General features: G+C 40.6%; 1 protein-coding gene across 1 annotated transcript; it reads right to left on the bottom strand.

Moving 5' to 3' along the window:
* Positions 1-17,883: 17,883 nt before the first annotated feature.
* Positions 17,884-22,617, bottom strand: ZWINT (ZW10 interacting kinetochore protein). Its single transcript, XM_052661053.1, has 9 exons — positions 22,553-22,617; positions 21,295-21,385; positions 21,008-21,131; positions 20,681-20,847; positions 20,130-20,186; positions 19,452-19,594; positions 19,212-19,371; positions 19,023-19,105; positions 17,884-18,407 (listed from the first exon to the last, which is right to left on the bottom strand). Exons 1-8 carry the CDS (start codon positions 22,591-22,593, stop codon positions 19,028-19,030), a joined length of 861 nt encoding a protein of 286 aa, XP_052517013.1. The 5' UTR covers positions 22,594-22,617; the 3' UTR covers positions 17,884-18,407; positions 19,023-19,027.
* Between the last annotated feature and the right edge of the window lie 1,583 nt (positions 22,618-24,200).

The raw sequence follows: 24,200 nt of genomic DNA, 5'->3' as shown, positions 1-24,200 counted from the left end.
TGTTATGATTACACCCTAAGTACTGAACTCACTTCTCTAAGGTCCTCAGTCTTCTGGTTGCCTTCACAAGCCTATACTCATATTAGGCATATTTAGGATAGCACACGTTATATAAGTAATCTGTATTCCTAGTAACCTATATTCTCTTTGTATTTCTAGGTATGGGCTGTTCAGCCAAAACCATCTACAAAGAAGCAAGCAACCACTGATCAACAAAATAGGAGCAACAAAAGGAGTTTGGTGTTTCTTATTCAGCAGCACAAGAGTAACATCAGAGATAGTCATGCAAAAGGGACACTGTATATTAATATAAAATGTCTCATGGCACAGATGTAAAGAACACTTTTGAACTCTGTGGGAGAAGGCGAGGGTGGGATGATTGGAGAGATAACATTGAAACATATATATCACCATATGTGAAAAAGATTAGCAGTCCAGGTTTGATGTATGAGACAGGGCACTCAGGGCTGGTGCACTGGGATGACCCTGAGGGATGGGATGGGGAGGGAGGAGGGAGGGGGGTTCTGGATGGGGGACACATGTACATCCATGGCTGATTCATGTCAATGTATGGCAAAAACCACTACAATACTGTAAAGTAATTAGCCTCCAATTAAAATAAATAAATTAATTTTTTAAAAAAAGGTCTCAAGGGATTAGAGAAATTGTAATCAAGGGACTGAGAGCTAAAGTAGAAAACCTTATGGAAATCTCTGGAGGATTTGTTACAAGGATGTAAATTATTTATTTAGATTTCTGCCAAACACACACACGTCTACGAAAACAATGATAACTAGATTTTAGATGTTCTATTTTTCTATATTTTAGATTATGCATGATTCACATAATTACTAATATGGGCAATATTAGATAAACTTCAATCCAAACTGAGCAAAACAAGTATACTGTTCGTCACAAAACTTTTTTTGTCAAAGTAAGACACACATCCTGGAAGCAAGCATCTTGTGATTCTAAGACAGCACTAAGTGAAAACTCTGCTCCTAATACAAAATTCAAAACTTAACCAGGCTGTCATTTAGCTTCTCTACAAATAAACAGGATACTCAGGTAAAAAATAGCAAACTGTTGATAGTAATCAGTACTACAACAAAATGAGATGGGTTTCCTGTAGCTTCCAGGTGTCTTCATGATTGAATAAATGACTCTTTAAAAAACAACACAAAGTCAATTAAATTTATAAAGAGAAAATGATGCCTAACTTCACATTTTAGAATATATGTAATGTACATATATTTAAGAAAAAAAAAAACTATTTTAAGCTCAACATATGTTGCTAGGAAAAAAAAAAATCAAATATCTGTATAATTTAAGTTCCCAAAGTGAGATTAAATACTACAACATGTCTAACAGAAAATATTATTTTATTGAAAAGCCTTTTGATAAAGACAATTTCTCCAAATTATACCCTAGTTGTTGAGAACTAAGTTTCTAGAGACATAGAGATGGTAACACAATGGCAAAAATCATTTCATTCATTACTAGGAGAGTGATTTCAGTATCAGCTGTGCAGGCTGAGGCTGGAGGGACATATTTATCTCCAGTGGCACCTGGATTTCTGAGGAAGGACCTCTGTGACTGGGAAAGTCAGGGAGAAAAGGAAAGGGAGATGACAAGAATATCAAAGTGTCATGTTTCTTGCTGTCTGCTTCTAGATTTCAAAGGAGAACTCCCATGAACCTCTGGATATTCCCCACTTCCCCCACTGGCCCTGTGAAATCCCCCAAACCCCAGACACTAAGTCCACACCTCATCTCTGCTGTGGGCTCCTTGTGCCCATGCCCTGGTGCACCCTTACGATCCAATGCCTATAAAAGAAACCACAAACACGTTATAGTGCCACCTTCTGGGATAAAAAAGGTTTCTAATAGCCAGCTTGTTGAACCATAAGATTCAAAGACAATAGAATGTCTTAATTTACAAAGATGTCTGCTACTTCAAATGCTAAAGGAAAAATGTATACCCCTAAACACTGTGAAATATCGAAGATGGTAAAACCAAAAGAAAATGGTAATTCTCCAGCAACCAAATTCAAAGGCACAAACTACTGCAAACTAATAAATAATTCTACATAGCTGTCATGAAGAAATTCAATGAGATACAAGAGAACCTAAAAGGCAACTCTATGAATTTAGAGTAAAAATGATGAATGTAAGCAGTTCTCTACCAAAGAGATTGAAATTCTCAAGCTTCCCCAAGTTTGGGAAAGAACTGGACATACAAATCCAGGAACATACCAGAGTCACATTATTTCAATGCAAAAAGACCTTCTCCTAGACATATAATCAAACTGTCAAAAATAAATGACAAAGAAAGAATCTTAAAGGCAGGCAGGGTAAAAAACAAAGTGACCAAGGCAACATACTAAGAAACTCCCAGTAAGCTATCAGCAGATTTCTCAGTAGAAACTTTAGGTGGGCCAGAAGAAAGTGAAGGGAAATATATTGTTGTTGAAAGATAAAAACTGTCAGCCAAGAATGTTTTATCTGACAAAGTTACTTTTCAGAGATGAGGGAAAAACAACAGCTTTCAAAAGACAAACAGAAGCTGAAGGAAGTTAGCACCATTAAACCTAACTTGCAAGACATACTGAAAAGATGTTCTTCAACCTGGAATGAAAAGAAGTTAATCAGGGACAAGAAAAGAAGTGAAAGTACGTAACACACTGGTATCAGTCAGGGAAAAAATAGAATGAGAAAACTGTAACTTTATATTAGAATGTTGTTTTAACCAGTTAACTACATTATAAGATTAAAGGAAAAGAATATTTAAAATAACTACTATAATTTATTAACCAATTCAGGCATCAGTTCTGTTCAGTTCAGTTGCTCAGTCCTGTCCGACTATTTGCGACCCCTTGGACTGCAGCACGCCAGGCCTCCCTGTCCATCATCAACTCCTGGAATCCACTCAAATTCATGTCTATCGAGTCGGTGATGCCACCAAACCTCATCCTCTGTTGTCCTCTTCTCTTGCCTTCAATCTTTTATTAGCATCAGTCTTTTCAAATGAGTTAACTTCGCATAAGGTGGCAAAAGTATTGGAGTTTCAGCTTCAACATCAGTCCTTCCAATGAATATTCAGGACTGATTTCCTTTACGATGGACTGGTTGGATCTCCTTGCACTCCAAGGGACTCTCAAGAGTCTTCCCCAACACCACAGTTTGAAAGCATCAATTCTTTGGTGCTCAGCTCTCTTTATACTCCAATTCTTATATCCATACAGGCCTACTGGAAAAACCATAGGTTTCACTAGACAGACTTTGTTGGCAAAGTAATGTCTCTGCTTTTCAATATGCTGTCTAGGTTGGTCATAACTTTCTTTCCAAGGAAGAAGCGTCTTTTAATTTTATGGCTGCAGTCAACATCTGCAGTGATTTTGGAGCCCCCCAAAATAAAGACTCTCACCGTTTCCGCTGTTCGCCATCTATTTGAAATGAAGTGATGGCATTCGGTCCCATCACTTCATGGGAAATAGATGGTGACACAGTGGAAACAGTGACAGACTTTATTTTGGGGGGCTCCAAAATCACTGCAGATGTTGACTGCAGCCATGAAATTAAAAGACGCTTACTCCTTGGAAGGAAAGTCATGACTAGCCTAGATAGAATATTCAAAAGGAGAGACATTACTTTGCCAAGGTCCGTCTAGTCAAGGCTATGGTTATTCCAGTAGTCATGCATGGATGTGAGAGTTTGACTGTGAAGAAGGCTGAGCACTGAAGAATTGATGCTTTTGAACTGTGGTGTTGGAGAAGACACTTGAGAATCCCTTGGACTGCAAGGAGAACCAACCAACCATTCTGAAGATCAACCCTGGGATTTCTTTGGAAGGAATGATGCTAAGGCTGAAACTCCAGTACGTTGGACACCTCATGCAAAGAGCTGGCTCATTGGAAAAGACTCTGATGCTGGGAGGGGTTGGGGGCAGGAGGAGAAGGGAACTACCAAGGATGAGATGGCTGGATGGCATCACTGACTCGATGGACAGGAGTCTGAGTGAACTTCGGGAGTTGGTGATGAACAGGGAGGCCTGGCGCGCTGCGATTCATGGGGTCGCAAAGGGTCGGACACGAATGAGCGACTGAACTGAACTGAACTGATGGAACCAGAAGACATGATCTTAGTTTCCTGAATGTTGAGCTTTAAGCCAACTTTTTCACTCTCCTCTTTCACCTTCATCTGGAGGCTCTTTAGTTCTTCTTCACTTTCTTCCATAAGTATCGTGTCATCTGCATATCTGAGGTTATTGATATTTCTCCTGGCAATCTTGATTGCCGCTTGTGCTTCCTTCAGCCCAGGGTTTCTCATGATGTCCTCTCCATTTAAGTTAAATAAGCACGGTGACAATACACAGCCTTGACATACTCCTTTTCCTATTTGGAACCACTCTGTTGTTTCACGTACATTTCTAACTGTTGCTTCCTGACCTGCATACAGATTTCTCAAGAGGCAAGTCAGGTGGTTTGGTATTCCCTTCTCTCTCAGAATTTTCTACAGTTTATTGTGATCCACATAGTCAAAGGCTTTGGCCTAGTCAATAAAGCAGAAAGAGATGTTTTTCTGGAACTCTCTTGCTTTTCCCATGATCCAGGGGATGCTGGCAATTTGATCTCTGGTTCCTCTGCCTTCTCTAAAACCATCTTGAACATCAGGAAGTGCACGGTTCAAGTATTGCTGAAGCCTGGCTTGGAGAATTTTGAGCATTACTTCACTAGCATGTGAGATGAGTGTAATTGTGCGGTACTCTGAGCATTCTTTGGCATTGCCTTTCTTTGGAATTGGAATGAAAACTGACCTTTTCCAGTCCTGTGGCCACTGCTGAGTTTTCCAAATTTGCTGGCATATTGAGTGCAACACTTTCACAGCATCATCTTTCGGGATTTGAAATAGCTCCACTGGAATGCCATCACCTCCACTAGCTTTGTTCGTAGTGATGCTTTCTAAGGCCCACTTGACTTCACATTCCAGGATGTCAGGCTCTAGATGAGTGATCACACCATCGTGATTATCTGGGTCGTGAAGATCTTTTTTGTACAGTTCTTCTGTGTATTCTTGCCACCTCTTCTTAATATCTTCTGCTTCTGTTAGGTTCATACAATTTCTGTCCTTTATCGAGCCCATCTTTGCATGAAATGTTCCCTTGGTATCTCTAATTTTCTTGAAGAGATCTCTAGTCTTTCCCATTCTGTTCTTTTCCTCTATTTCTTTGCACTGATCACTGAAGAAGGCTTTCTTATTTCTTCTTGCTATTCTTTGGAACTCTGCATTCAGATGCTTGTATCTTTCCTTTTCTACTTGGCTTTTTGCTTCTCTTCTTTTCACAGCTATTAGTAAGGCCTCCCCAAACAGCCATTTTGCTTTTTTGCATTTCTTTTCCATGGGGATGGTCTTGATTCCTGTCTCCTGTACAATGTCACGATCCTCAGTACACCAGACAGTCTATCTATCAGATCTAGGCCCTTAAATCTATACCTTACTTCTACTGGATAATCATAATGGATTTGATTGAGGTCATTCCTGAATGGTCTAGCGGTTTTCCCTACTTTCTTCAATTTGAGTCTGAACTTGGTAATAAGGAGTTCATGATCTGAGCCACAGTCATCTCCTGGTCTTGTTTTTGTAGACTGTATAGAGCTTCTCCATCTTTGGCTACAAAGAATACAATCAATCTGATTTCAGTGTTGACCATCTGGTGATGTCCATGTGTAGAGTCTTCTCTTGTCTTGTTGGAAGAAGGTGTTTGCTATGACCAGCGCATTTTCTTCCCAAAACTCTATTAGTCTTTGCCCTGCTTCATTCCACATTCCAAGGCCAAATTTGCCTGTTACTCCAGATGTTTCTTGACTTCCTTCTTTTGCATTCCAGTCCTCTATGGCTGCGCGGGCGCAGGAGGGCCTAGAGCAGCTATCCCACGTTGAAGGTCAGCAAGGGCGGCAGTGAGGAGATACCCCTCATCCAAGGTAAGGAGCAGTGGCTGTGCTTTGCTGGAGCAGCCATGAGGAGATATCCCATGCCCAAGGTAACAGAAACCCAAGTAAGATGGCAGGTGTTTCAAGAGGGCATCAGAGGGCAGACACGCTGCAACCATACCCATGGAAAACTAGTCAATTGAATCACATTAGGACCACAGCCTTGTCTAACTCAATGAAACTAAGCCATGCCTGTGGGGCAACCCAAGACGGGCAGGTCATGGTGGAGAGGTCTGACAGAATGTGGTCCACTGGAGAAGGGAATGGCAAATCACTTCAGTATTCTTGCCTTGAGAACCCCATGATCAGTATGAAAAGGCAAAATGATAGGATACTGAAAGAGGAACTCCACAGGTCAATAGGTGCCCAATATGCTACTGGAGATCAGTGGAGAAATAACTCCAGAAAGAATGAAGGCATGGAGCCAAAACAAAAAGAATACCCAGCTGTGGATGTGACTGGTGATAAAAGCAAGGTCAGATGCTGTAAAGAGCAATATTGCATAGAAACCTGGAATGTAAGGTCCATGAATCAAGGCAAATTGGAAGTGGTCAAACAGGAGATGGCAAGAATGAACGTCGACATTCTAGGAACCAGCGAACTAAAATGAACTGGAATGGGTGAATTTAACTCAGATGTCCATTATATCTACTACTGCGGGCAGGAATCCCTCAGAAGAAATAGAGCAGCCATCATGGTCAACAAAAGTCTGAAATGCAGTACTTGGATACAATCTCAAAAACGACAGAATGATCTCTGTTTGTTTCCAAGGCAAACCATTCAATATAGTTAATAGTACAACACATATTTTAAAGTTGCTAAGAAAATAGGTATTACTTAAAAGTCCTTATAGCAAAAGAGAAGAAAAAATTTTTGTATCTTTGTATGGTGACAGAGGTTAACTAGGTTTATTGTAGTGATCAATTTGCAATCTTTATGCTGTACACCTGGGACTATATTTTAGTTATACATCAAACAAACGCAAAACCTAAAAGGTGAGGAGTAAAAGGGTGGAGCCATTATAGGGAAGTGAAGATAAGATGCTTTTAATATAAAATGGATTGTCTGAAGAAAACACAAAGGGAAGACACTGTTTATGGAATCAGAGGAATTAATACTGTTAAAATATCTGTCTATAAATTGAACACAGTACTCCCATCAAAATTTCAAAATGAAATCATGTGATCAAATTAAGAGAAATATGTTCTCAGATTTCAATACGTATGTAAATTGTTATATAAAATCAAAGTCAAAAAGAAAGAAATTTTAATGGTGTACTTCACTGGGATAAAAGAAAACAATTCTAAAATTTGTACAGAACAAAGGACTCTAAATAACCAAAATAATCCTGAGGTAGAAGAAAAAAGCTGGAGGTATCACCTTTCTTTATTTCAAACTATCAGCCACTGGTATAAAAGCAGACACACATAGACCAACTGAACAGAATAAAAAGCACAGAATTAAGCACCATAATAAAAAGGTTACCTAATATTTGACAAGAGAGCCAAAACATCTAATGGGGAAAAGATAATCTCTTCAACCAAAAAAAAAAAAAAAAACATGGTGTTGGGAAAACTGGATAAACACATGCAGAATAATGAAACTGGATCCCTATGTTATAATATTTACAAAAAATAATTCAAAAACTAGAAGAAACTGTTATTAGTTCAGTTCAGTTCAGTTGCTCAGTCGTGTCCGACTCTGCAACCCCATGAATTGCAGCACGCCAGGCCTCCCTGTCCATCACCAACTCCCAGAGTGCACCCAAACTCATGTCCATTGAGTCGCTGATGCCATCCAGCCATCTTATCCTCTGTCGTCCCCTTCTCCTCCTGCCCCCAATCCCTCCCAGCATCAGAGTCTTTTCCAATGAGTCAACTCTTCACATCAGGTGGCCAAAGTATTGGAGTTTCAGCTTTAGCATCAGTTCTTCCAAAGAACACCCAGGACCAATCTCCTTTAGAATGGACTGGTTGGATCTCCTTGCAGTCCAAGGGACTCTCAAGAGTCTTCTCCAACACCACAGTTCAAAAGCATCAGTTCTTCGGCACTCAGCTTTTTTCATAGTCCAACTCTCACATCCATACATGACTACTGGAAAAACTATAGCCTTGACTAGACGGACCTTGTTGGCAAAGTAATGTCTCTGCTTTTGAATATGCTATCTAGGTTGGTCATAACTTTCCTTCCAAGGAATAAGCATCTTTTAATTTTATGGCTGCAACCACCATCTGCAGTGAAAATGTATGGGAGAAGCTTAATACTGAGCTTGGCAATGATTTTTTGGTTATGGCACCAATAGTATCTGCCTGCAATGCATGAGCCCCAGATTTGATCCCTGGTTTGGGAAGATCCCCTGGAGAAGGAAACGGCAACCCACCCCAGTATTCTTGACTGGAAAATCCCACAGAGGGGCCTGGTGGATCACAGCCCATGGGGTTGCAGAATTGGACATGACTGAGCGACTGAGCATATATATATATGTGGCACTAAATACACAGACAACAAAAGCAAAAATCAACAAACAGGACTACATCAAACTTAAAGGCTTCCATATTGGGGGAAAAAAGAAATAACAAAATGAAAAGGCAACCTACAGAATGGGAGAAAATTTCAGCAAACCACATATCTGATGAGTGAATATCAGAAATAAATTTTAAAAATTCAATTAAACAAAAAAGAAAAACTCAGTGTGTTTAAAAATGGGCAGAAAAGTTAAACAGACGTTTCTCCTAATATGGCCAACAGGTACGTGAAAGACGCTCAACATCACCAATAATCAGGAATATGCAAATTAAAATCATAATGAGATATCACCTCACAACTATTAGAATGGCTGTAATCACAAAAGACAAGAGTTGATGAGGATGTGGAGAAAAGAATACTTATACACTGTTGGTGGAATATAAATTGGTTCAGCCAATACATGAAATAACATGGAGGTTCCTCACAAAGCTAAAAATAGATCTACCATGTGATTCAGGAATATAAATTCTGGGCATATTCCCCCAGGAAATGAATATTAAATTCATTTATTTAATATTAAAGGATATTTAAGGAACATATGCACTCCCATATCTTTTGCAGTATTATTCATAACAGCCAAAATATGGAAACAATCTTAGTGCCCATTAGTGGATGAATGGATAAAGAAGATGTTACACACACACACACACACACACACACACACACGCACACACACAATTGAGTATTATTCAACAGTGAAAAAGACGGACACCCTGTCATTTGCAACATGAATGAACCCTGAGGACATTATGTCAAAGCAATATAATTCAGACTGTGAAAACCAATATTACACAATATCACTTACATGTGGAATCTAAAAAGCTGAACTGGTAAAAAGAGAAGAATAGTGTTTTCCAGGTGATGTGGCAGGTAGAGAAGTAGCTTGTACCCGGTTTAAAGGGTAAAGACTTTTAACAAGTAGTAAACAAGGCCTAGAGAGCTAAGGAATATAAGAATATAGACAACAATATTTTATCAATATTACAATCATCACATTTGCTAAGAGACTAGAACTTATTCTAACCACTAAAAATAAATGATTATGTAACATGATATAAGTACAAATTACTAAAATGACAATCACATTACACTGTATAAACCTATCCAATTAACATGTCTTACATCTTAAATTTATGCAATGTTTTACAGAAATATACTTTAATAATAGAAACAGAATATTACCTGGCACATAGGTACTCAAAAATGTTTGTTGATTGGACATGGAATAGAAAACATTATGAGTTAGTACAATCTTAAATCTATATATAATCAACCACTTGGGTAAAAATATAAAATAGCACACATTATACGAATATGATTAGGTACATGCATACAAACACATAAACAAAATTTTATAAAAAGAACAGGCAAGACATTTTCAAGAAACTGTGAGTCTTATAAATCAATCCCCATCACCAATCTGCCAGGCTGTGCCACCTGCTTGAGCTGGACAATGTGATTGTTAAATTACAAGCTATCATGACATGCCAATAACATTGTGTTAATACCTCCCCCCAAAAAATCATCTTAGATATGAAACAAAGTTTTGCCTTCAGGGACATGAAATCCCAGTTTTAGTTTCTCTCCTACAAAAAATATGTACTGTTTTAGAATTAACTGAGAATGTGCTAGCCCTTCCTTTTCACTGTTGTAAGAATAAAAATTTTTTCAATAACTACTTCTACTTCCCAAGATCACCAGCCCCACCATACACCAAGAGTTAAATTTAGTTACTGAATTAGTTCCTGAAAATTTCTGATATAAGGGCAGAGATAGGATGGAAAAGTAAGAAATAAAATCTGTAATGATACCAAACTTTTTTTCAACCAAATAAGATTTGTCTTATGCTTTTCTAAAAGATTAACAGTCTGTTTTGAGTGCCAAGAGTGATATAGGCACCTAATGGGAATCTTCTCTTTTCTTTATATTGCAGTAACATCTAAATATTGTTCAACATAATTGTTGAAACATTATTAAGCATTCATATGGTACTGTTTAAAAACCATATTCATGTTTTCATTGATGCAAAGTAGGTCATTGTTCTTTAATATAAATATTTTATAGTAGGTTTTTTCCACCACTTATCTTCAATTGTTATACCTAAAATCATGGCAAGTAGAATAAGACTCAGGCACAAGAAGTGACATTTCATTGCTGAAAATGTTTTCTGATGCTCTGAAATAGTCAACCTTCAGTGACTAATATACCGAAAAGCACTGAGCTCTGGGACAGGTGGTTCATTAGTTTCTAGTTGGCATGTATTTGTGTGGATTGCTGTCATCATCCAGGAATACCAGTATCACTAAACTACTTTAGGGATTATTTTAGTGGGTATAATACGCAATAACTGATAATTACGATGGCTGTTATTATATTTATTTAAGTAGCAACAGTCTAAAACAGAAATTCCATTCTGCTGCCACTCCAATGTTGCTTTAATCGTCTAACTGGTTAAGCGGATTTCAGCTCTTTAGTTGCTGCCACTGTATCAAGTCCCAATAATTAGCTATGGTCAAACATGTTCAGGGCCTCCGGACTGTGCGGCAGAAGCGCGCCGGCTGCGACGGACTGCACAGGAGTGTGGCCGAGAGGAGCTACCCCTCGCCTGAGGTCAGGGGAGGCGGAGCAACCCAATATCCAAGGAGCGGTGGCTGCGCACGGGGAGGAAGGCCAAGAGGAGCAACTCCACGTTCAAGGTCAGGAGGGGCGGCTCTGAGATAAGAGAGCTTCTCTTATAAGGAGATGGCTCTCCTCATCCAAGATAAGGAGCAGCGGCTGCACCTTGCTGGAGCAGCCATGAAGAGATACCCCATGTCAAGTTAAGAGAAACTGAGGTAAGACGGTAGGTGTTGCAAGGCATCAGAGGGCAGACACACAAACTATGATTACAGAAAACTAGTCAATCTAATCACACGGACTACAGCCTTGGCTAACTCAATGGAACTAGGCCATGCTGTGAGGGGCCACCCAAGGCGGACGGGTCATGGAGAGGTCTGACAGAATGTGGTCCACTGGAGAAGGGAATGGCAAACCACTTCAGTATTCTTGCCTTGAGAACCCCATGATCAGTATGAAAAGGCAAAATGATAGGATATTGAAAGAGGAACTCCTCAGGTCGGTAGGTGCCAATATGCCACTGGAGATCAGTGGAGAAATAACTCCAGAAAGAATGAAGGGATGGAGGCAAAGCAAAAACAATACCCAGTTGTGGAGGTGACGTGATAAAAGCAAGGTCCGATGCTGTAAAGAGCAATACTGCATAGGAATCTGGAATGTTAGGTCCATGCGTCAAGGCAAACTTGAAGTGGTCAAACAAGAGATGGCAAGAGTGAACGTCAACATTCTAGGAATCAGTGAACTAAAATGAACTGGAATGGGTGAATTTAACTCAGATGACCATTATACGTACTACTGTGGGCAGGAATCCCTTAGAAGAAACAGAGTAGCCATCGTGGTCAACCAAAGAGTCTGAAATGCAGTACTTGGATGAAATCTCAAAAATGACAGAATGATCTCTGTTCATTTCCAAGGCAAACCATTCAATAGCACAGTAATTCAAGTCTATGCCCCAACCAGTAATGCTGAAGAAGCTGAAGTTGAATGGTTCTATGAAGACCTGCAAGACCTTTTAGAACTAACACCCAAAAAAGATGTCCTTTTCATTATAGAGGACTGGAATGCAAAAGTAGGAAGTCAAGAAACCCCAGAGATAACAGGCAAATTTGGCCTTGGAATGCAGAATGAAGCAGGGCAAAGGCTAATAGAGTTTTGTAAAGAGAACACACTGGTCATAGCAGACACCCTCTTCCAACACAAGAGAAGACTCTACACATGGACATCACCAGATGGTCAACACCAAAATCAGATTGATTATATTCTTTGCAGCCAAAGACAGAGAAGCTCTATACAATCAGCAAAAACAAGACCGGGAGCTGACTGTCTCAGATCATGAACTCCTTATTGCAAAATCAGACTTAAATTGAAGTAGGGAAAACCACTAGACCATTCAGGTATGACCTAAATCAAATCCCTTATCATTATACAGTGGGAGTGAGAAATAGATTTAAGGGAATAGATATGATAGATAGTGCCTGATGAACTATGGACTGAGGTTCGTGACACTCTACAGGAGACAGGGATCAAGACAATTCCCATGAAAAAAAAATGCAAAAAAGAAAATGACTGTCTGGGGAGGCCTTACAAATAGCTGTGAAAAGAAGAGAAGCAAAATGCAAAGGAGAAAGGGAAAGATGCAGAGTTCCAAAGAATAGCAAGGAGAGATAAGAAAGCCTTCCTCAGAAATCAATGCAAAATATAGAAGAAAACAACATAATGGGGAAGACTAGATATCTCTTCAAGAAAATTAGAGATACCAAGGGAATATTTCATGCAAAGAAGGGCTGAAGGACAGAAATGGTATGCACCTAACAGAAGCAGAACATATTAACAAGAGGTGGCAAGAATACACAGAAGAACTGTACAAAAAAATATCTTCACGACCAAGATAATCACGATGGTGTGATCACTCACCTAGAGCCACACATTCTGGAATGTGACGTCAAGTGGGCCTTAGAAAGCATCACTACGAACAAAGCTAGTGGAGGTGATGGAATTCCAGTGGAGCTATTTCAAATCCTGAAAGATGATGCTGTGAAAGTGCTTCATTCAATATGACAGCAAATTTGGAAAACTCAGCAGTGGCCACAGGACTGGAAAAGGTCAGTTTTCATTCCAATCCCAAAAAAAGGCAATGCCAAAGAATGCTCAAACTACCACACAATTGCACTCATCTCACACTCTAGCAAAGTAATGCTCAAAATTCTCCAAGCCAGGCCTCAGAAATATGTGAACCATGAACTTCCTGATGTTCAAGCTGGTTTTAGAAATGGCAGAGGAACCAGACATCAAATTTCCAACATTCCCTGAATAATCAAAAAGGCAAGAGAGTTCCAGAAAAACATCTATTTCTGCTTTATTGACTATGCCAAAGCCTTTGACTGTGTGGATCACAATAAACTGTGGAAAATTCTGAAAAAGATGTGCATACCAGACCACCTGACCTACCTCTTGAGAAACTTATATGGCAGGTAAGGAAGCAACAGTTAGAACTGGACATGGAACAACAGACTGGTTCCAAATAGGAAAATGAGAACGTCAAGGCTGTATATTGTCAACCTGCTTATTTAACTTATATGCAGAGTCCATCATGAGAAACGCTGGACTGGAAGATGCACAAGCTGGAATCAAGATGGCTGGGAGAAATATCAATAACCTCAACCCGGCAGATGACACGACCCTTATGGCGGAACGTGAAGAGGAACTGAAGAGCCTGGTCATGAAAGTGAAAGAGGAGAGTGAAAAAGGTGGCTTAAAGCTCAACATTCAGAAAGCTAAGATCCTGGCATTTGGTCCCATCACTTCATGGGAATTAGATGGGGAAAACAGTGGAAATATTTTCAGACTTTATTTTTGGGGGCTCCAAAATCACTGCAGATGGTGACTGCAGCCATGAAATTAAAAGACGCTTACTCCTTGGAAGGAAAGTTGGCCAACCTAGATAGCATATTCAAAAGCAGATTCAAAACATTATTTTTCCAACAAAGGTCCATCTAGTCAAGGCTATGATTTTTCCAGTGGTCATGTATGGATGTGAGAGTTGGACTGTGAAGAAAGCTGAGCACCGAAGAATGGATGCTTTTGAACTGTGGTGTTGGAGAAGACTTTTGAGAGTCCCTTGGACTGCAAGGAGATCCAACCAGTCCATTCTAAAGGAGATCAGTCTTGGGTGTTCTTTGGAAGGACTGATGCTAAAGCTGAACTGCCAATATTTTGGCTACCTCATGCGAAGTGTTGACTCATTGGAAAATACTCTGATTCTGTGAGGGACTGCGGGCAGGAGCAGGAGGGGACAACAGAGGATGAGATGGCATCAGCAACTCCATGGACATGAGTTTGGGTGAACTCCGGGAGTTGGTGATGGACAGGAAGGCCTGCTTGCTGCAATTCATGGGGTCGCAAAGAGTAGGACAGGACTGAGTGACTGAACTGAACTGAGGTGGCAGTAGTCATAAAAAACCTGCCTGCCAATGCAGGAGACATAAAAGACACGGGTTCAATCCCTGGGTTGGGAAGATTCCCTGGAGGAGAAAATGGCAACCCATTCCAGTATTCTTGTCTGGAGTATCCCATGGAAAGAGGAGCCTGGTGGGCTACAGGTCATGTGGTCCCACAGTTGGAGGTTATTGAAACAACTTAGCAGACATGTTTACCTCAAGAGGATGAAAGCATTTGTACTGTTTTCTAAGTGTATATTCTGCTTTAAATTCATAAATGTACTCAACAACAGTGTTACTTTCTGAGAGTTCTATTGCAATAGATTAAAATACATGAGAAATTTTTATCTAAGGAAGAAAATTTCAACAGGTTTCTTTGGCTTCCAGGTGAAGGTATTGACTTCCCATAGCCAGCAAGGTAAAGGTAAATGGTTCAGTTAACTCACTACTCCCATTTCTTCCCTTATATTCTATGTTCCAAGCACTGGCTTGGCCATACGTATTCTTGAAATTGACAGTTTCTCACTTTCTGTACTTATGATATTCCTTCTGCTTACTTAGGGCTTTCCTGGTGGCTCAGACGATAGAGTCTGCCTGCAGTGCAGGAGACCTGGGTTCAATCCTTGGGTCAGGAAGATCCCCTGGAGAAGGGAATGGCTTACCCACTCCACAGTATTCTTGCCTGGAAAATCCCATGGACAGAGGAGCCTGGCAGGCTACAGTCTACTGTTTCGCAGAGTCAGATACGAGTGAGCGACTTCACTTTCTGCTTAGTGTTGTCAAAATATTGCAATTCTTGGTGCTGTCAAAATATTTTAATTTTTAGTCCTTAACAATGACAAACATATTTTTTTCGTCAGAATTATTCTTTTCCTTCCTGTCTTTAAATTTAAACTCAGATTCTTTATCATTTTTCTTTTTTTAAATTCTCAGAACTTACATTCAGCACCTAGCTGACATTCAATAAATGACGAAATCTATCTCTGGATAATTTATTTGAAATTGAACTCAAAGGCAGCTTTTCAGGAAATCTTCCCTGAAGATGATCGAATGAACATTTACTAAGTACATTTAAAATGTGAAGGTACTGATATATGTTTTTTTGTGGATACAAAGAATATATGTTCCTGTAGAGAGAAATTACATAGAACAAATGGTTAATGACAGGATCTGAAAACAGAGGTGAAATATCCATCATCCAGTCACTCACTTCCTCCAGCTAATCTACATTAACCCTGCCAGCTTTATATGTGTATGTAAGTACACACACACCCCTACACACACCAATGTTATATATCTCATGACTAAAATCCTCAACCAAATTTATCATATCTTTCCTTTCCCCCATCTTTCTTATGTTGAAAATGATACACTGAAACAGTTAGGCATTTCAGTCATCAAGAGTAGTGTTCAACAAAGAAACCAGCATATCTTGCCCGAGACTGTATTATCACTGGAGTGACCAAATGAAACAACCACAGATAATGCTGAACTTCAGTAAATAAATTATTTCAAACTCCTTTTTTATTTCTAGAATATCTGGCCAGGTTAATCCAAGCCTTACATACATGGAGACTGTGGACAGGCCCTAAAGAGAAGTATTTTCCCTGAAATGCATAAAGCATAACTTCTTGTCTACTTAATTTTATAAACAGGATGAAAATTTAATATATCTATTGTTAAAACTGGTATTTTTATTAATAAGATTGCTGTTTATGATTGGTTATTAAGATCAGACCCAAAGTTTTTACAATATAACTTCATAACATGGAGATTCTACAAGATATTTTAAACAAACTTTCATTCTTTCATTAAAATAAACCGTTTTGAGTATTCCAACTCTTGTGTTTTTCCTATGACTTTTTATAATACATTCAAAATTTGTGCATTAGGTCATATATATATATATATATATAGTGCTTCTTTTATGTTTATTTGTGATAATCTTTTATTTCTAAAAGTTCTGTTATCTTCTGAAAGTACATTTCTATATTTTCTTCTTTTTTCTATCTCAGAACACAATTTTAGGTACAACGTAATCAACTCACTTAAATAATTATCATGTAGGTATAATCACTATAAAATGCATGATGAAATGAATTATGCATACCTTGCATAGGTGTGTTTGCTAAAGTTCACTTGACAACTTAAATTTTAGATATTCATTTGAATATGGCATCATGGAGAGGTCCATGAAGATTAACAATTTTTTATAACTATGTCAACAGTTACTCAAATTCAATTCAACAACATAAATAGAAGAGTTTACACCCTTGTCCCCACCAAAAGACAATTTAAAAAGGCCTCAAGATATTGATTCCTTGATTGATATAGCTTTCAGACTTAATGCTTAGGTTATTCGGGCTTTCAAAAGCAAAGTGTATCAAAACCCACTAAATTTCTCAGTCTATCCAAAAAGTACCACAAAGTTCATTTAAATACTGTGCTAGCAATAATAATGAAATTAGTTGACTTAATTTCACATTGTTTATATTTCAAAACTTACACGTATTTGGCCCAAAGAGGAGACATAAAAACTGTAATACAAGAAGTTGCGTAATTTTATAAGATAGGATGGGGCTTATTAAGGACAGAAAGATTCTAAAATGGGAAGATTCTTTTCACAATAGGGTAGAATATTTGAAGCAAATTTAATTTTATGAATTTAAAATTATAAAGATAGAATGATAGGGATTAGCTTTGTTGAAATTATCCAGATGTTTATAAGAGAAATAAACAAGTCCACTATCATTTGGAAATCTGAACATACCTCTCTCAGAAGATGATATTTGGAAAATAAAAAAGTATATAGATGATACAAACTGAAAAACCTAAGAAGCATAATCTAATAAACATACAGAAAACATCACACATGACAGTTCTAAAACAGACATTCTTTTAAAAAATCAACATGAAACATTAAAGAAATCACATTCAAGGCTACAACTGCTTCCTTCACTAAATTTCAAAGTTTTTATTATAGATTTGACATTTTCTGACCAAATTAGAATAAACCTAGAAAGATTATCCTCTCACATAGACTAAAAAATTTGAAAATTATTTTTCTAAGAAACTCAAGAATCAAAGAAATAATTTTAATAGAAAATTCTAGGAATTGAATGATTGTGAAAATACTAATAGGAAGCCAGAAGAAAATGATAACTTTAAATGTTTATTTGAGAAAACAAATAAAGATCCAAATACACAAGTTTAATACCTGATAAAAAATTTACAAAAAAAAAAAATCAAAACATATTCTTGACCTAAAAACAGAAGCCAGAAAATGATCAACATACTACTACAAATCAATGAACCAGAACAAAACATGCAACAGAGAATCACAAAAGCCAGTCTTTCAGCATTCAAATATTTGAAGATGAATGACAATCTGAAAGTATGGTACAAGGAAAAGAAAACAGTAGAACACAAAAAATGTATCAGGAATATAACATTAGGACATCACAGAATAGGCTGCATATTTAGAAAATCAGGGATGTAATCACTTCCTCAAACACAGTAGTGATCCCACTGTTCATACATTCAATGACACATACAGGAATGGAGGATGAAAGCAACAAACAAAAATATAGAAATACAAACATACCAGCACAAATAGAAATACTAACTCACATATCACAGCCCACTATAGAGAGGGTTGGGGGGGGTGTGGTCTTTATACTTTTTCACTATTGCTCTTTATTACTGTTTCAGTTTGCTACCCTGTTGTCACACATGCTGCAATCATCCTATTGACTTGTTCATTCTCATTATGCACCAAGTGGCCCGTGACTGGTCAGTTAAGTCCACTTCTGCAGCTTCAGTTCATAGCAAATCAGGGCCTGGTACAAATCAGAGACTCAGTAAATATTAGGATCAGTAATTAAAGTTAGCTTCCCACATCTAATCACCTGCATAAAGCATTCACCTTCTCCCTGAATTAAGCTCAGCATATTTGTGGCATATCCATTTGGGTAAGCCACCTCTGATGCCCCAGGCCAGGGCCCCTTCCCAATCTATATTCTCTCCATTCACACCTGTCCAAGCATCTATCATGTTGTTGGCCTTTGCGTGTGGCTCTTCCCACCAACATGTGAAGATAAGCTGACAAACAGGCAGCTGAGAGAGCTCCAGGATTTTTAATAAACAGAATCCAGAGCCTGCCCTGACCAGGTATGTAGTCAAAAATCAAACTACATTCAAAGAATTTAAGTCCATCGTGCAATGAGGGTGAGGTGAGAGGGCTGGAGAAGAGGAAGAAGAGCCAGACTAGTCTAGGGTAGGCTGGGCATGGGGAAAAAGTACTAAACTTCAACCATAAATAAACTCCTTGCTCCTTCCCACATCCCATCCTTTCCATGAATAGTGGAGCTCGGAAACAGAGATAGATAGACCAGAGACCCTCCCTCCTGACATACTGCAGTCCAGGGAAACCACGTCCTGAGTTGGAGTCTGACCTGCTCTAGGATTCTTCTGCATGTTGCTGTCTGCCAGGAAGCCATGGTAAGCCTGCATCTCCAACAGACTGTGGGTTGTCAGCCTTGGGAAAACAAGGTATGGGCAGTGAGTAAGGTCTATCTTTCAGTTTTCCTCTGTTTCCCTGCCCAACTATTCCATCTCTCACTCACGTTGGAGGACACACCTACCTCTCTTCCCATGGTGTCCTGAGTGTTCTGTTCCTGGGGCTGGGTCACCTGCTGGGGCTTATTCTTAGGAAGATCCAGCTCCTGTGGTATCTCTGCTTCTGCCTCATTGAACAGCTGCTTACCCTGCAGGGTGTATAGCAGCTGGAGGAAAGTCTGGTGCCTAGAAGGAAGATGTGGGTATTAAGAGAGGGAACTTCTGCTGGACAACCCTGGGTCTCCAGCCCACGCTCCCAGCCTCACTTCTGCAGCTTGTCCTGCTCCTGCTCTGCCTGCTGCTTCAGGGTTCCGACTTCCTGATATAGTCGCTGAAGTTCCTGTTGAGCTCCTGTCTGACGCTCCCTCACTTCTGACGAAGCCTCCACCAGATTCTGCAAATGCTTCTCCTACCAGGAGTGAGAATGCAGATATGGTTCCTCAGATTCTGAGGTCTTGGAGCCATTTTCTCAACTCTCCAGCTTAGACCTAGCTGAGGTTTCAGATACACAGATGAATAGAGGGACTCCACTCATTTTAGGCAAGACCAGGAGCTTAGAAAAGAAGGATCAAAGTGAGTTGTTCCAAGGTGAGGCATTCTGGAGGGAAGTGGTGCAAAGAATGATAAGACTTATTTAGTTTGCTATGTGCCAGGAACTATTTTACACACTTGCTGTACCAATTACTCAATCGTCCTAACAACTCTTTAGGATAGAGGCTATTATTTTCTTCATTTCACAGATGAAGATACAGAAGCAGAGAAAGTAAGGTGACAGTTCAAGATCATGCAGTGGTAAGTGGTCATGCTAGGATCAAAGTCCATATGGGTCCCATAATATAATGCCACACAGGAGAAAATGGGATGAAAATTTTCTAGGCAGAGGACTTGGCCCATGCACTAGCATGGTGGTGGGAAGAGATATTTTCCTAGGGAAATGGACCTACCTGTTGCAGCTGCCACTGCTTCTGGGCTATTCTGAGTTTTTCCATGGCCATTTGCTTCTGCAGGTAAGCGAAGGAAGGGAATGAGGAGAGGAGGAGTGCATTTTTATTGTTGCATTTCATTTTTTAAATTAATTTTCTCTTACAGCAGGTCCTTGTTGGTTATCTATTTTAAATATAGCAGTGTGTCCATGTCAAATTCCCAATCTATCCCCAGCCTCTTTCCTCTCTGGTAACCATAAGTTCTTTCTCTAAGTCTGTGAGTCTATTTCTGTTTTACAGTAAGTTCATCTGTATCTTTTTTTAGATTCCACATATAAATGTCATCATATATTTGCCTTTGTCTGACTTACTTATGCAAATGGCATTATATTATTTTAATAGCTGAATAATACTGATGAATGGATAAAGAAGATGTGGTACATATATATAATGGAAGATTACCCGAGTCATATGGTTGAAAGTTAAAAGATAACCAGTGGGTCCAACCTAGCATATTCACCCTTTTCTTCCTCTTCTCTGCTTGCCCTTCCCTCCCCTCATCATTGGTTCACCTTGGCCTGGAGCTGTTTAAGGGCCTCCTGGAGCTGTGCCTGCTTTATTTGGGCCTCCTCCACCTTGGGCAGTGCCTGCGTCAGGGAATCTGTGATGACCTCCACATGCTCTTGATAGGTGGCCTTCAGCTCTTTCCATTGCTCTTTGGCTTCAATTGCCTTCTGCCCTGTGGAGAGCCACCAAAAATGAGTAAATAAGTGAGGCAGGCCCACTTGCCTGCAGCACTGTAGCTTCAGTCATCACATCAGCCAAAGAGCTGATCTGACTGATGTCCCCCTTTCTTCTTCACTCAGGGAAGCCCCTATCCGAACCCTGAGTCCACTCACGGCTTGTGTCTTCAGAAGCCAAGGGGTTCTGGTCCTGGGCAGTTCCTTCCTGAACCAAGAAATTCTGCAGGAAGTCTACTACTTGAAGCTGGCTGCAGAGGAGCTTGTCTTTCTTCCGAGAGTCCTGTTCAGGAGGGTATCAGCAGGGAACATTCTTACCTTCTTGTACTACAGGCCAAAAAGGTTACCTTCCAGTCTGCTCACCATTAATGCTGCCCAGTATCTCAACAAGAGGATCCAGGAGCAGCTCCTGGCTGGTGAAACGCTAGCTTCCATTTTGCACATACCATCACAAACTCAGCCAGGATCTGGGCAGGCAGTTCAGCCTCCTCCTGAAGACCTACAGGCTCCAGGATGTCTGCTACCTTGGACAGGGCCCTGAAGGGGCAAGAAAACAGGAAAAACTGCAGACTCCTGAGGTGCTAGTTCTAGTAAATTTGTGTGTACATTGCACATATGTGATTATGTGTATTAATGCTGAGTCTTGTCCTGACTAGCAGCTACACACAGGCTTGAAGGGCCACCTGAGACCAGGAATGTGTGTGCATGGAAGACTAATAAGTGAAATAATAAGTGAGGAAAAATAAGCAAAGCAAGGGAGAATAATAAGCGTAGGGAAAGAGCTGTGGTTTTAAATAGGGTCTGTTTCACCGACTGGAAACCTTTTGAGGGGACTTCCCTAGTGGTTCAGTGATAAAGAATACGCCTGCCAAGGTAGACGTTACAGAGTCATCTCTGGTCCAGTAAGATTCCGCATGCCACGGAGCAACTAAGCCCGGGCGCCACGGAGCAACTAAGCCCGGGCACCACAGCTCCTGAAGCCCTCGCTCTAGAGCCAGTGCTCTGCAAGAAGAAGCCACTGCAATGAGAAGCCCGCCACCGCAGCTAGATAGTAGACCCACTCATTGAAGCTAGAGAAAGTCAGCGCAAACCAAGAAAGAAGACGATTGGGTTTCTGAAATCAAAGAAATATACGGGGGATGGGACAGCGCCCCGCTCAGAGACACAGCCTGGGAGCAAGGTCTCAGAATACTGGAGGAGGAGCTAAGGACAGGGAGCTGGATCCCTGGGTCTAGGCTCTCCAGAGTTCTTCCTTGGTGGCTGGAGCAGTCCATTGGAAAGCGGTAACCGGGATAAAATAACTCATAGCAACAGTGTATGCTGGGACAAGGGTGGCAGAAATTAAACGGATTTCCCAGGTTATCTCCTGGGGTGGAAAGTCTCCTGTTAGGATGGTCGACCTGCGAAGAGATGTGGGGGCTTGACAGGGATGTAACCCTCCCCTTTAAGTACACATCTCTGGGGAGCCTGCGTTCGTGGTGGGGAACCAACAGTCTCTCATATGCCTTACTCCTGGAGAGAGCCAACCTAAGACAGGGAGTCTGGGGTCACGATCACTTCACGGCAGAGCCGAACCCCAACAGCTATAATGGGTTGGGGGGCATTACTGATTTTACTCGAGGGTGTGCAAGGACCTTCCCAGCTCGCCCCCATCTGCAACCCGCCCCCCACCCCCCCGCAGTCCCTCGGGCGGGAGACACTTACTCTCGGGCTGCAGCCTCCACTTCAGACTCCGCAGCCCCCATCTCGCTTCGGGCTGCACTGCAGCTCCACCCTGGGACTACTTTAGATCCACCGCAGGCTGCGCGCCGGAACAGACGATTGGACGTCGGGTCAGTGGGCGGGATTCAAGGACCTTTAAGCGCTTTCATTGGCAGGCCAAGATTGACGCATTGGCGGGCCCCGTTGTTTGGCGCAGGCGCAGTTCTCGCTGAGCGCGGCAGGCGCGCAGTTTTACGTCTGCGCCGTAACCCGTAGGCTGAGCTAAGTTGTGGGAGGTGTGGCTTGAGTTTGTTCCGCGGCGCGCGGCCCAGTTCTCCTCAGACTAAGCGGCAGAGGAAAACATTTCTGTGTATGGCTTTTAGGGGTACCTTTCAGCAGTTCCTTTACTGAGAAAGAAAAAAAAAATTCTACTGCTGTTGAAGGAGAACGCTGGGTCTGTTTCCAAGACAATTGGCGTCAGTAACGAGTAACAGTGACCCTCAAGACTGAGGAAACAAATCCTATCAGTTCAAAAAGCTTACTGTATTTACAAGGTTTTCCAGACTGCAGAGCAGGGAGAGAAAACTTAAGCAGAGCCCAGCGAATTGCCTGCTTTGACAGGAAAGAGCTGCAAGTTTGGGGAAGACCAGGGCAGGTAATGTTCTTTTCAGAGTGTAACAGAAAGACGAGAGTTGTTCAGAGAACCTGGAGTTCTGTAGAATTTTCTCCAGGATTCTACTGAATTTTGAGCATCTTTTGGCTGAGGAAACTACCCGGAAGGGGATTTAAGGATTCACTTAGGCACAGAAATAGTAATTCGTTTCACCGATCTCGCTGGAAAACTTCCTAATCCATGGGGCATTGGTTATTAGAGTACACAGACAGGTTTTGCCTTAATAGTAAGTAGAGCATTCGCCCTAGATACCTCACTCTTCTAGTGCATGTGTTCACAGTTGTTTCCCGCTCTTTGGGATCCTATGGACTGTAGCCGGCCAAGCTCCTCTGTACACCGGATTTCTCAGGTAAGAATACGGGAATGGATTGCTGTTTCCTCTAGGGGATCTTACCTACACAGGGATCCAACTGGCCTCTCTTTTGTCTCCTGCATTGGCAAGCTGATTCTTTACTACTCAGCCACTGGGGAAGCCTTCACTTGTCTAGTGCCACCTAACAAATCTTAAAAGCACGTCCCAAGTGGATCAAATAGTTAACAAATCATTTAAGTATATAACAGACCAAAGTTCAATAATATTTATAGGAATACAAAAATGTCCAGCAGCCAATAAGGTACAGTTGACAATGCCTGGCATCAGAAACTACCAAGCTTGCAAAAAATCAGGAAAAGAAAATCCCTATTTAGGAGGAAATCACTGATCAGAATAGAACTAGCTCTTAGAATCAAGGGTATTAAAAGTTATGTTCAAAAAGATGGCAGAGGGAAGGATGTGAAAAAAGTGGACTGCTCATGTTGCTAGTAGGAATGTAAAATGATGCATCTGCTTTTGGAAAACAGTTTAACACTTCCTCAAAATGTTAAACTTACCAACTGCTAGTCAAAAAAGAGCACGTACTTGGGCTTCCCAGGTGGCTCTACAGGTAAAGAATCCGCTTGCCAATGCAGGACACCTAAGAGATGGGCGTTCGATCCCTG

This window comes from Budorcas taxicolor, chromosome 23 (genome assembly GCF_023091745.1).
Source record: "Budorcas taxicolor isolate Tak-1 chromosome 23, Takin1.1, whole genome shotgun sequence".
Classification (NCBI taxonomy): Eukaryota; Metazoa; Chordata; class Mammalia; order Artiodactyla; family Bovidae; genus Budorcas; species Budorcas taxicolor.
Note: the sequence above shows the minus strand (reverse complement) of the source record. Positions and strands in the feature narration are given on the sequence as shown.

Coding starts and splice junctions, on each gene's coding strand:
- ZWINT (XM_052661053.1), bottom strand. CDS start 22,593: ATGGGGGCTGCGGAGTCTGAAGTGGAGGCTGCAGCCCGAGA. Junction 20,848..21,007: donor GGCTTCTGAAGACACAAGCC/GTGAGTGGACTC, acceptor GGCTCTCCACAG/GGCAGAAGGCAATTGAAGCC. Junction 19,595..20,129: donor AGCAGTGGCAGCTGCAACAG/GTAGGTCCATTT, acceptor CACTCCTGGTAG/GAGAAGCATTTGCAGAATCT.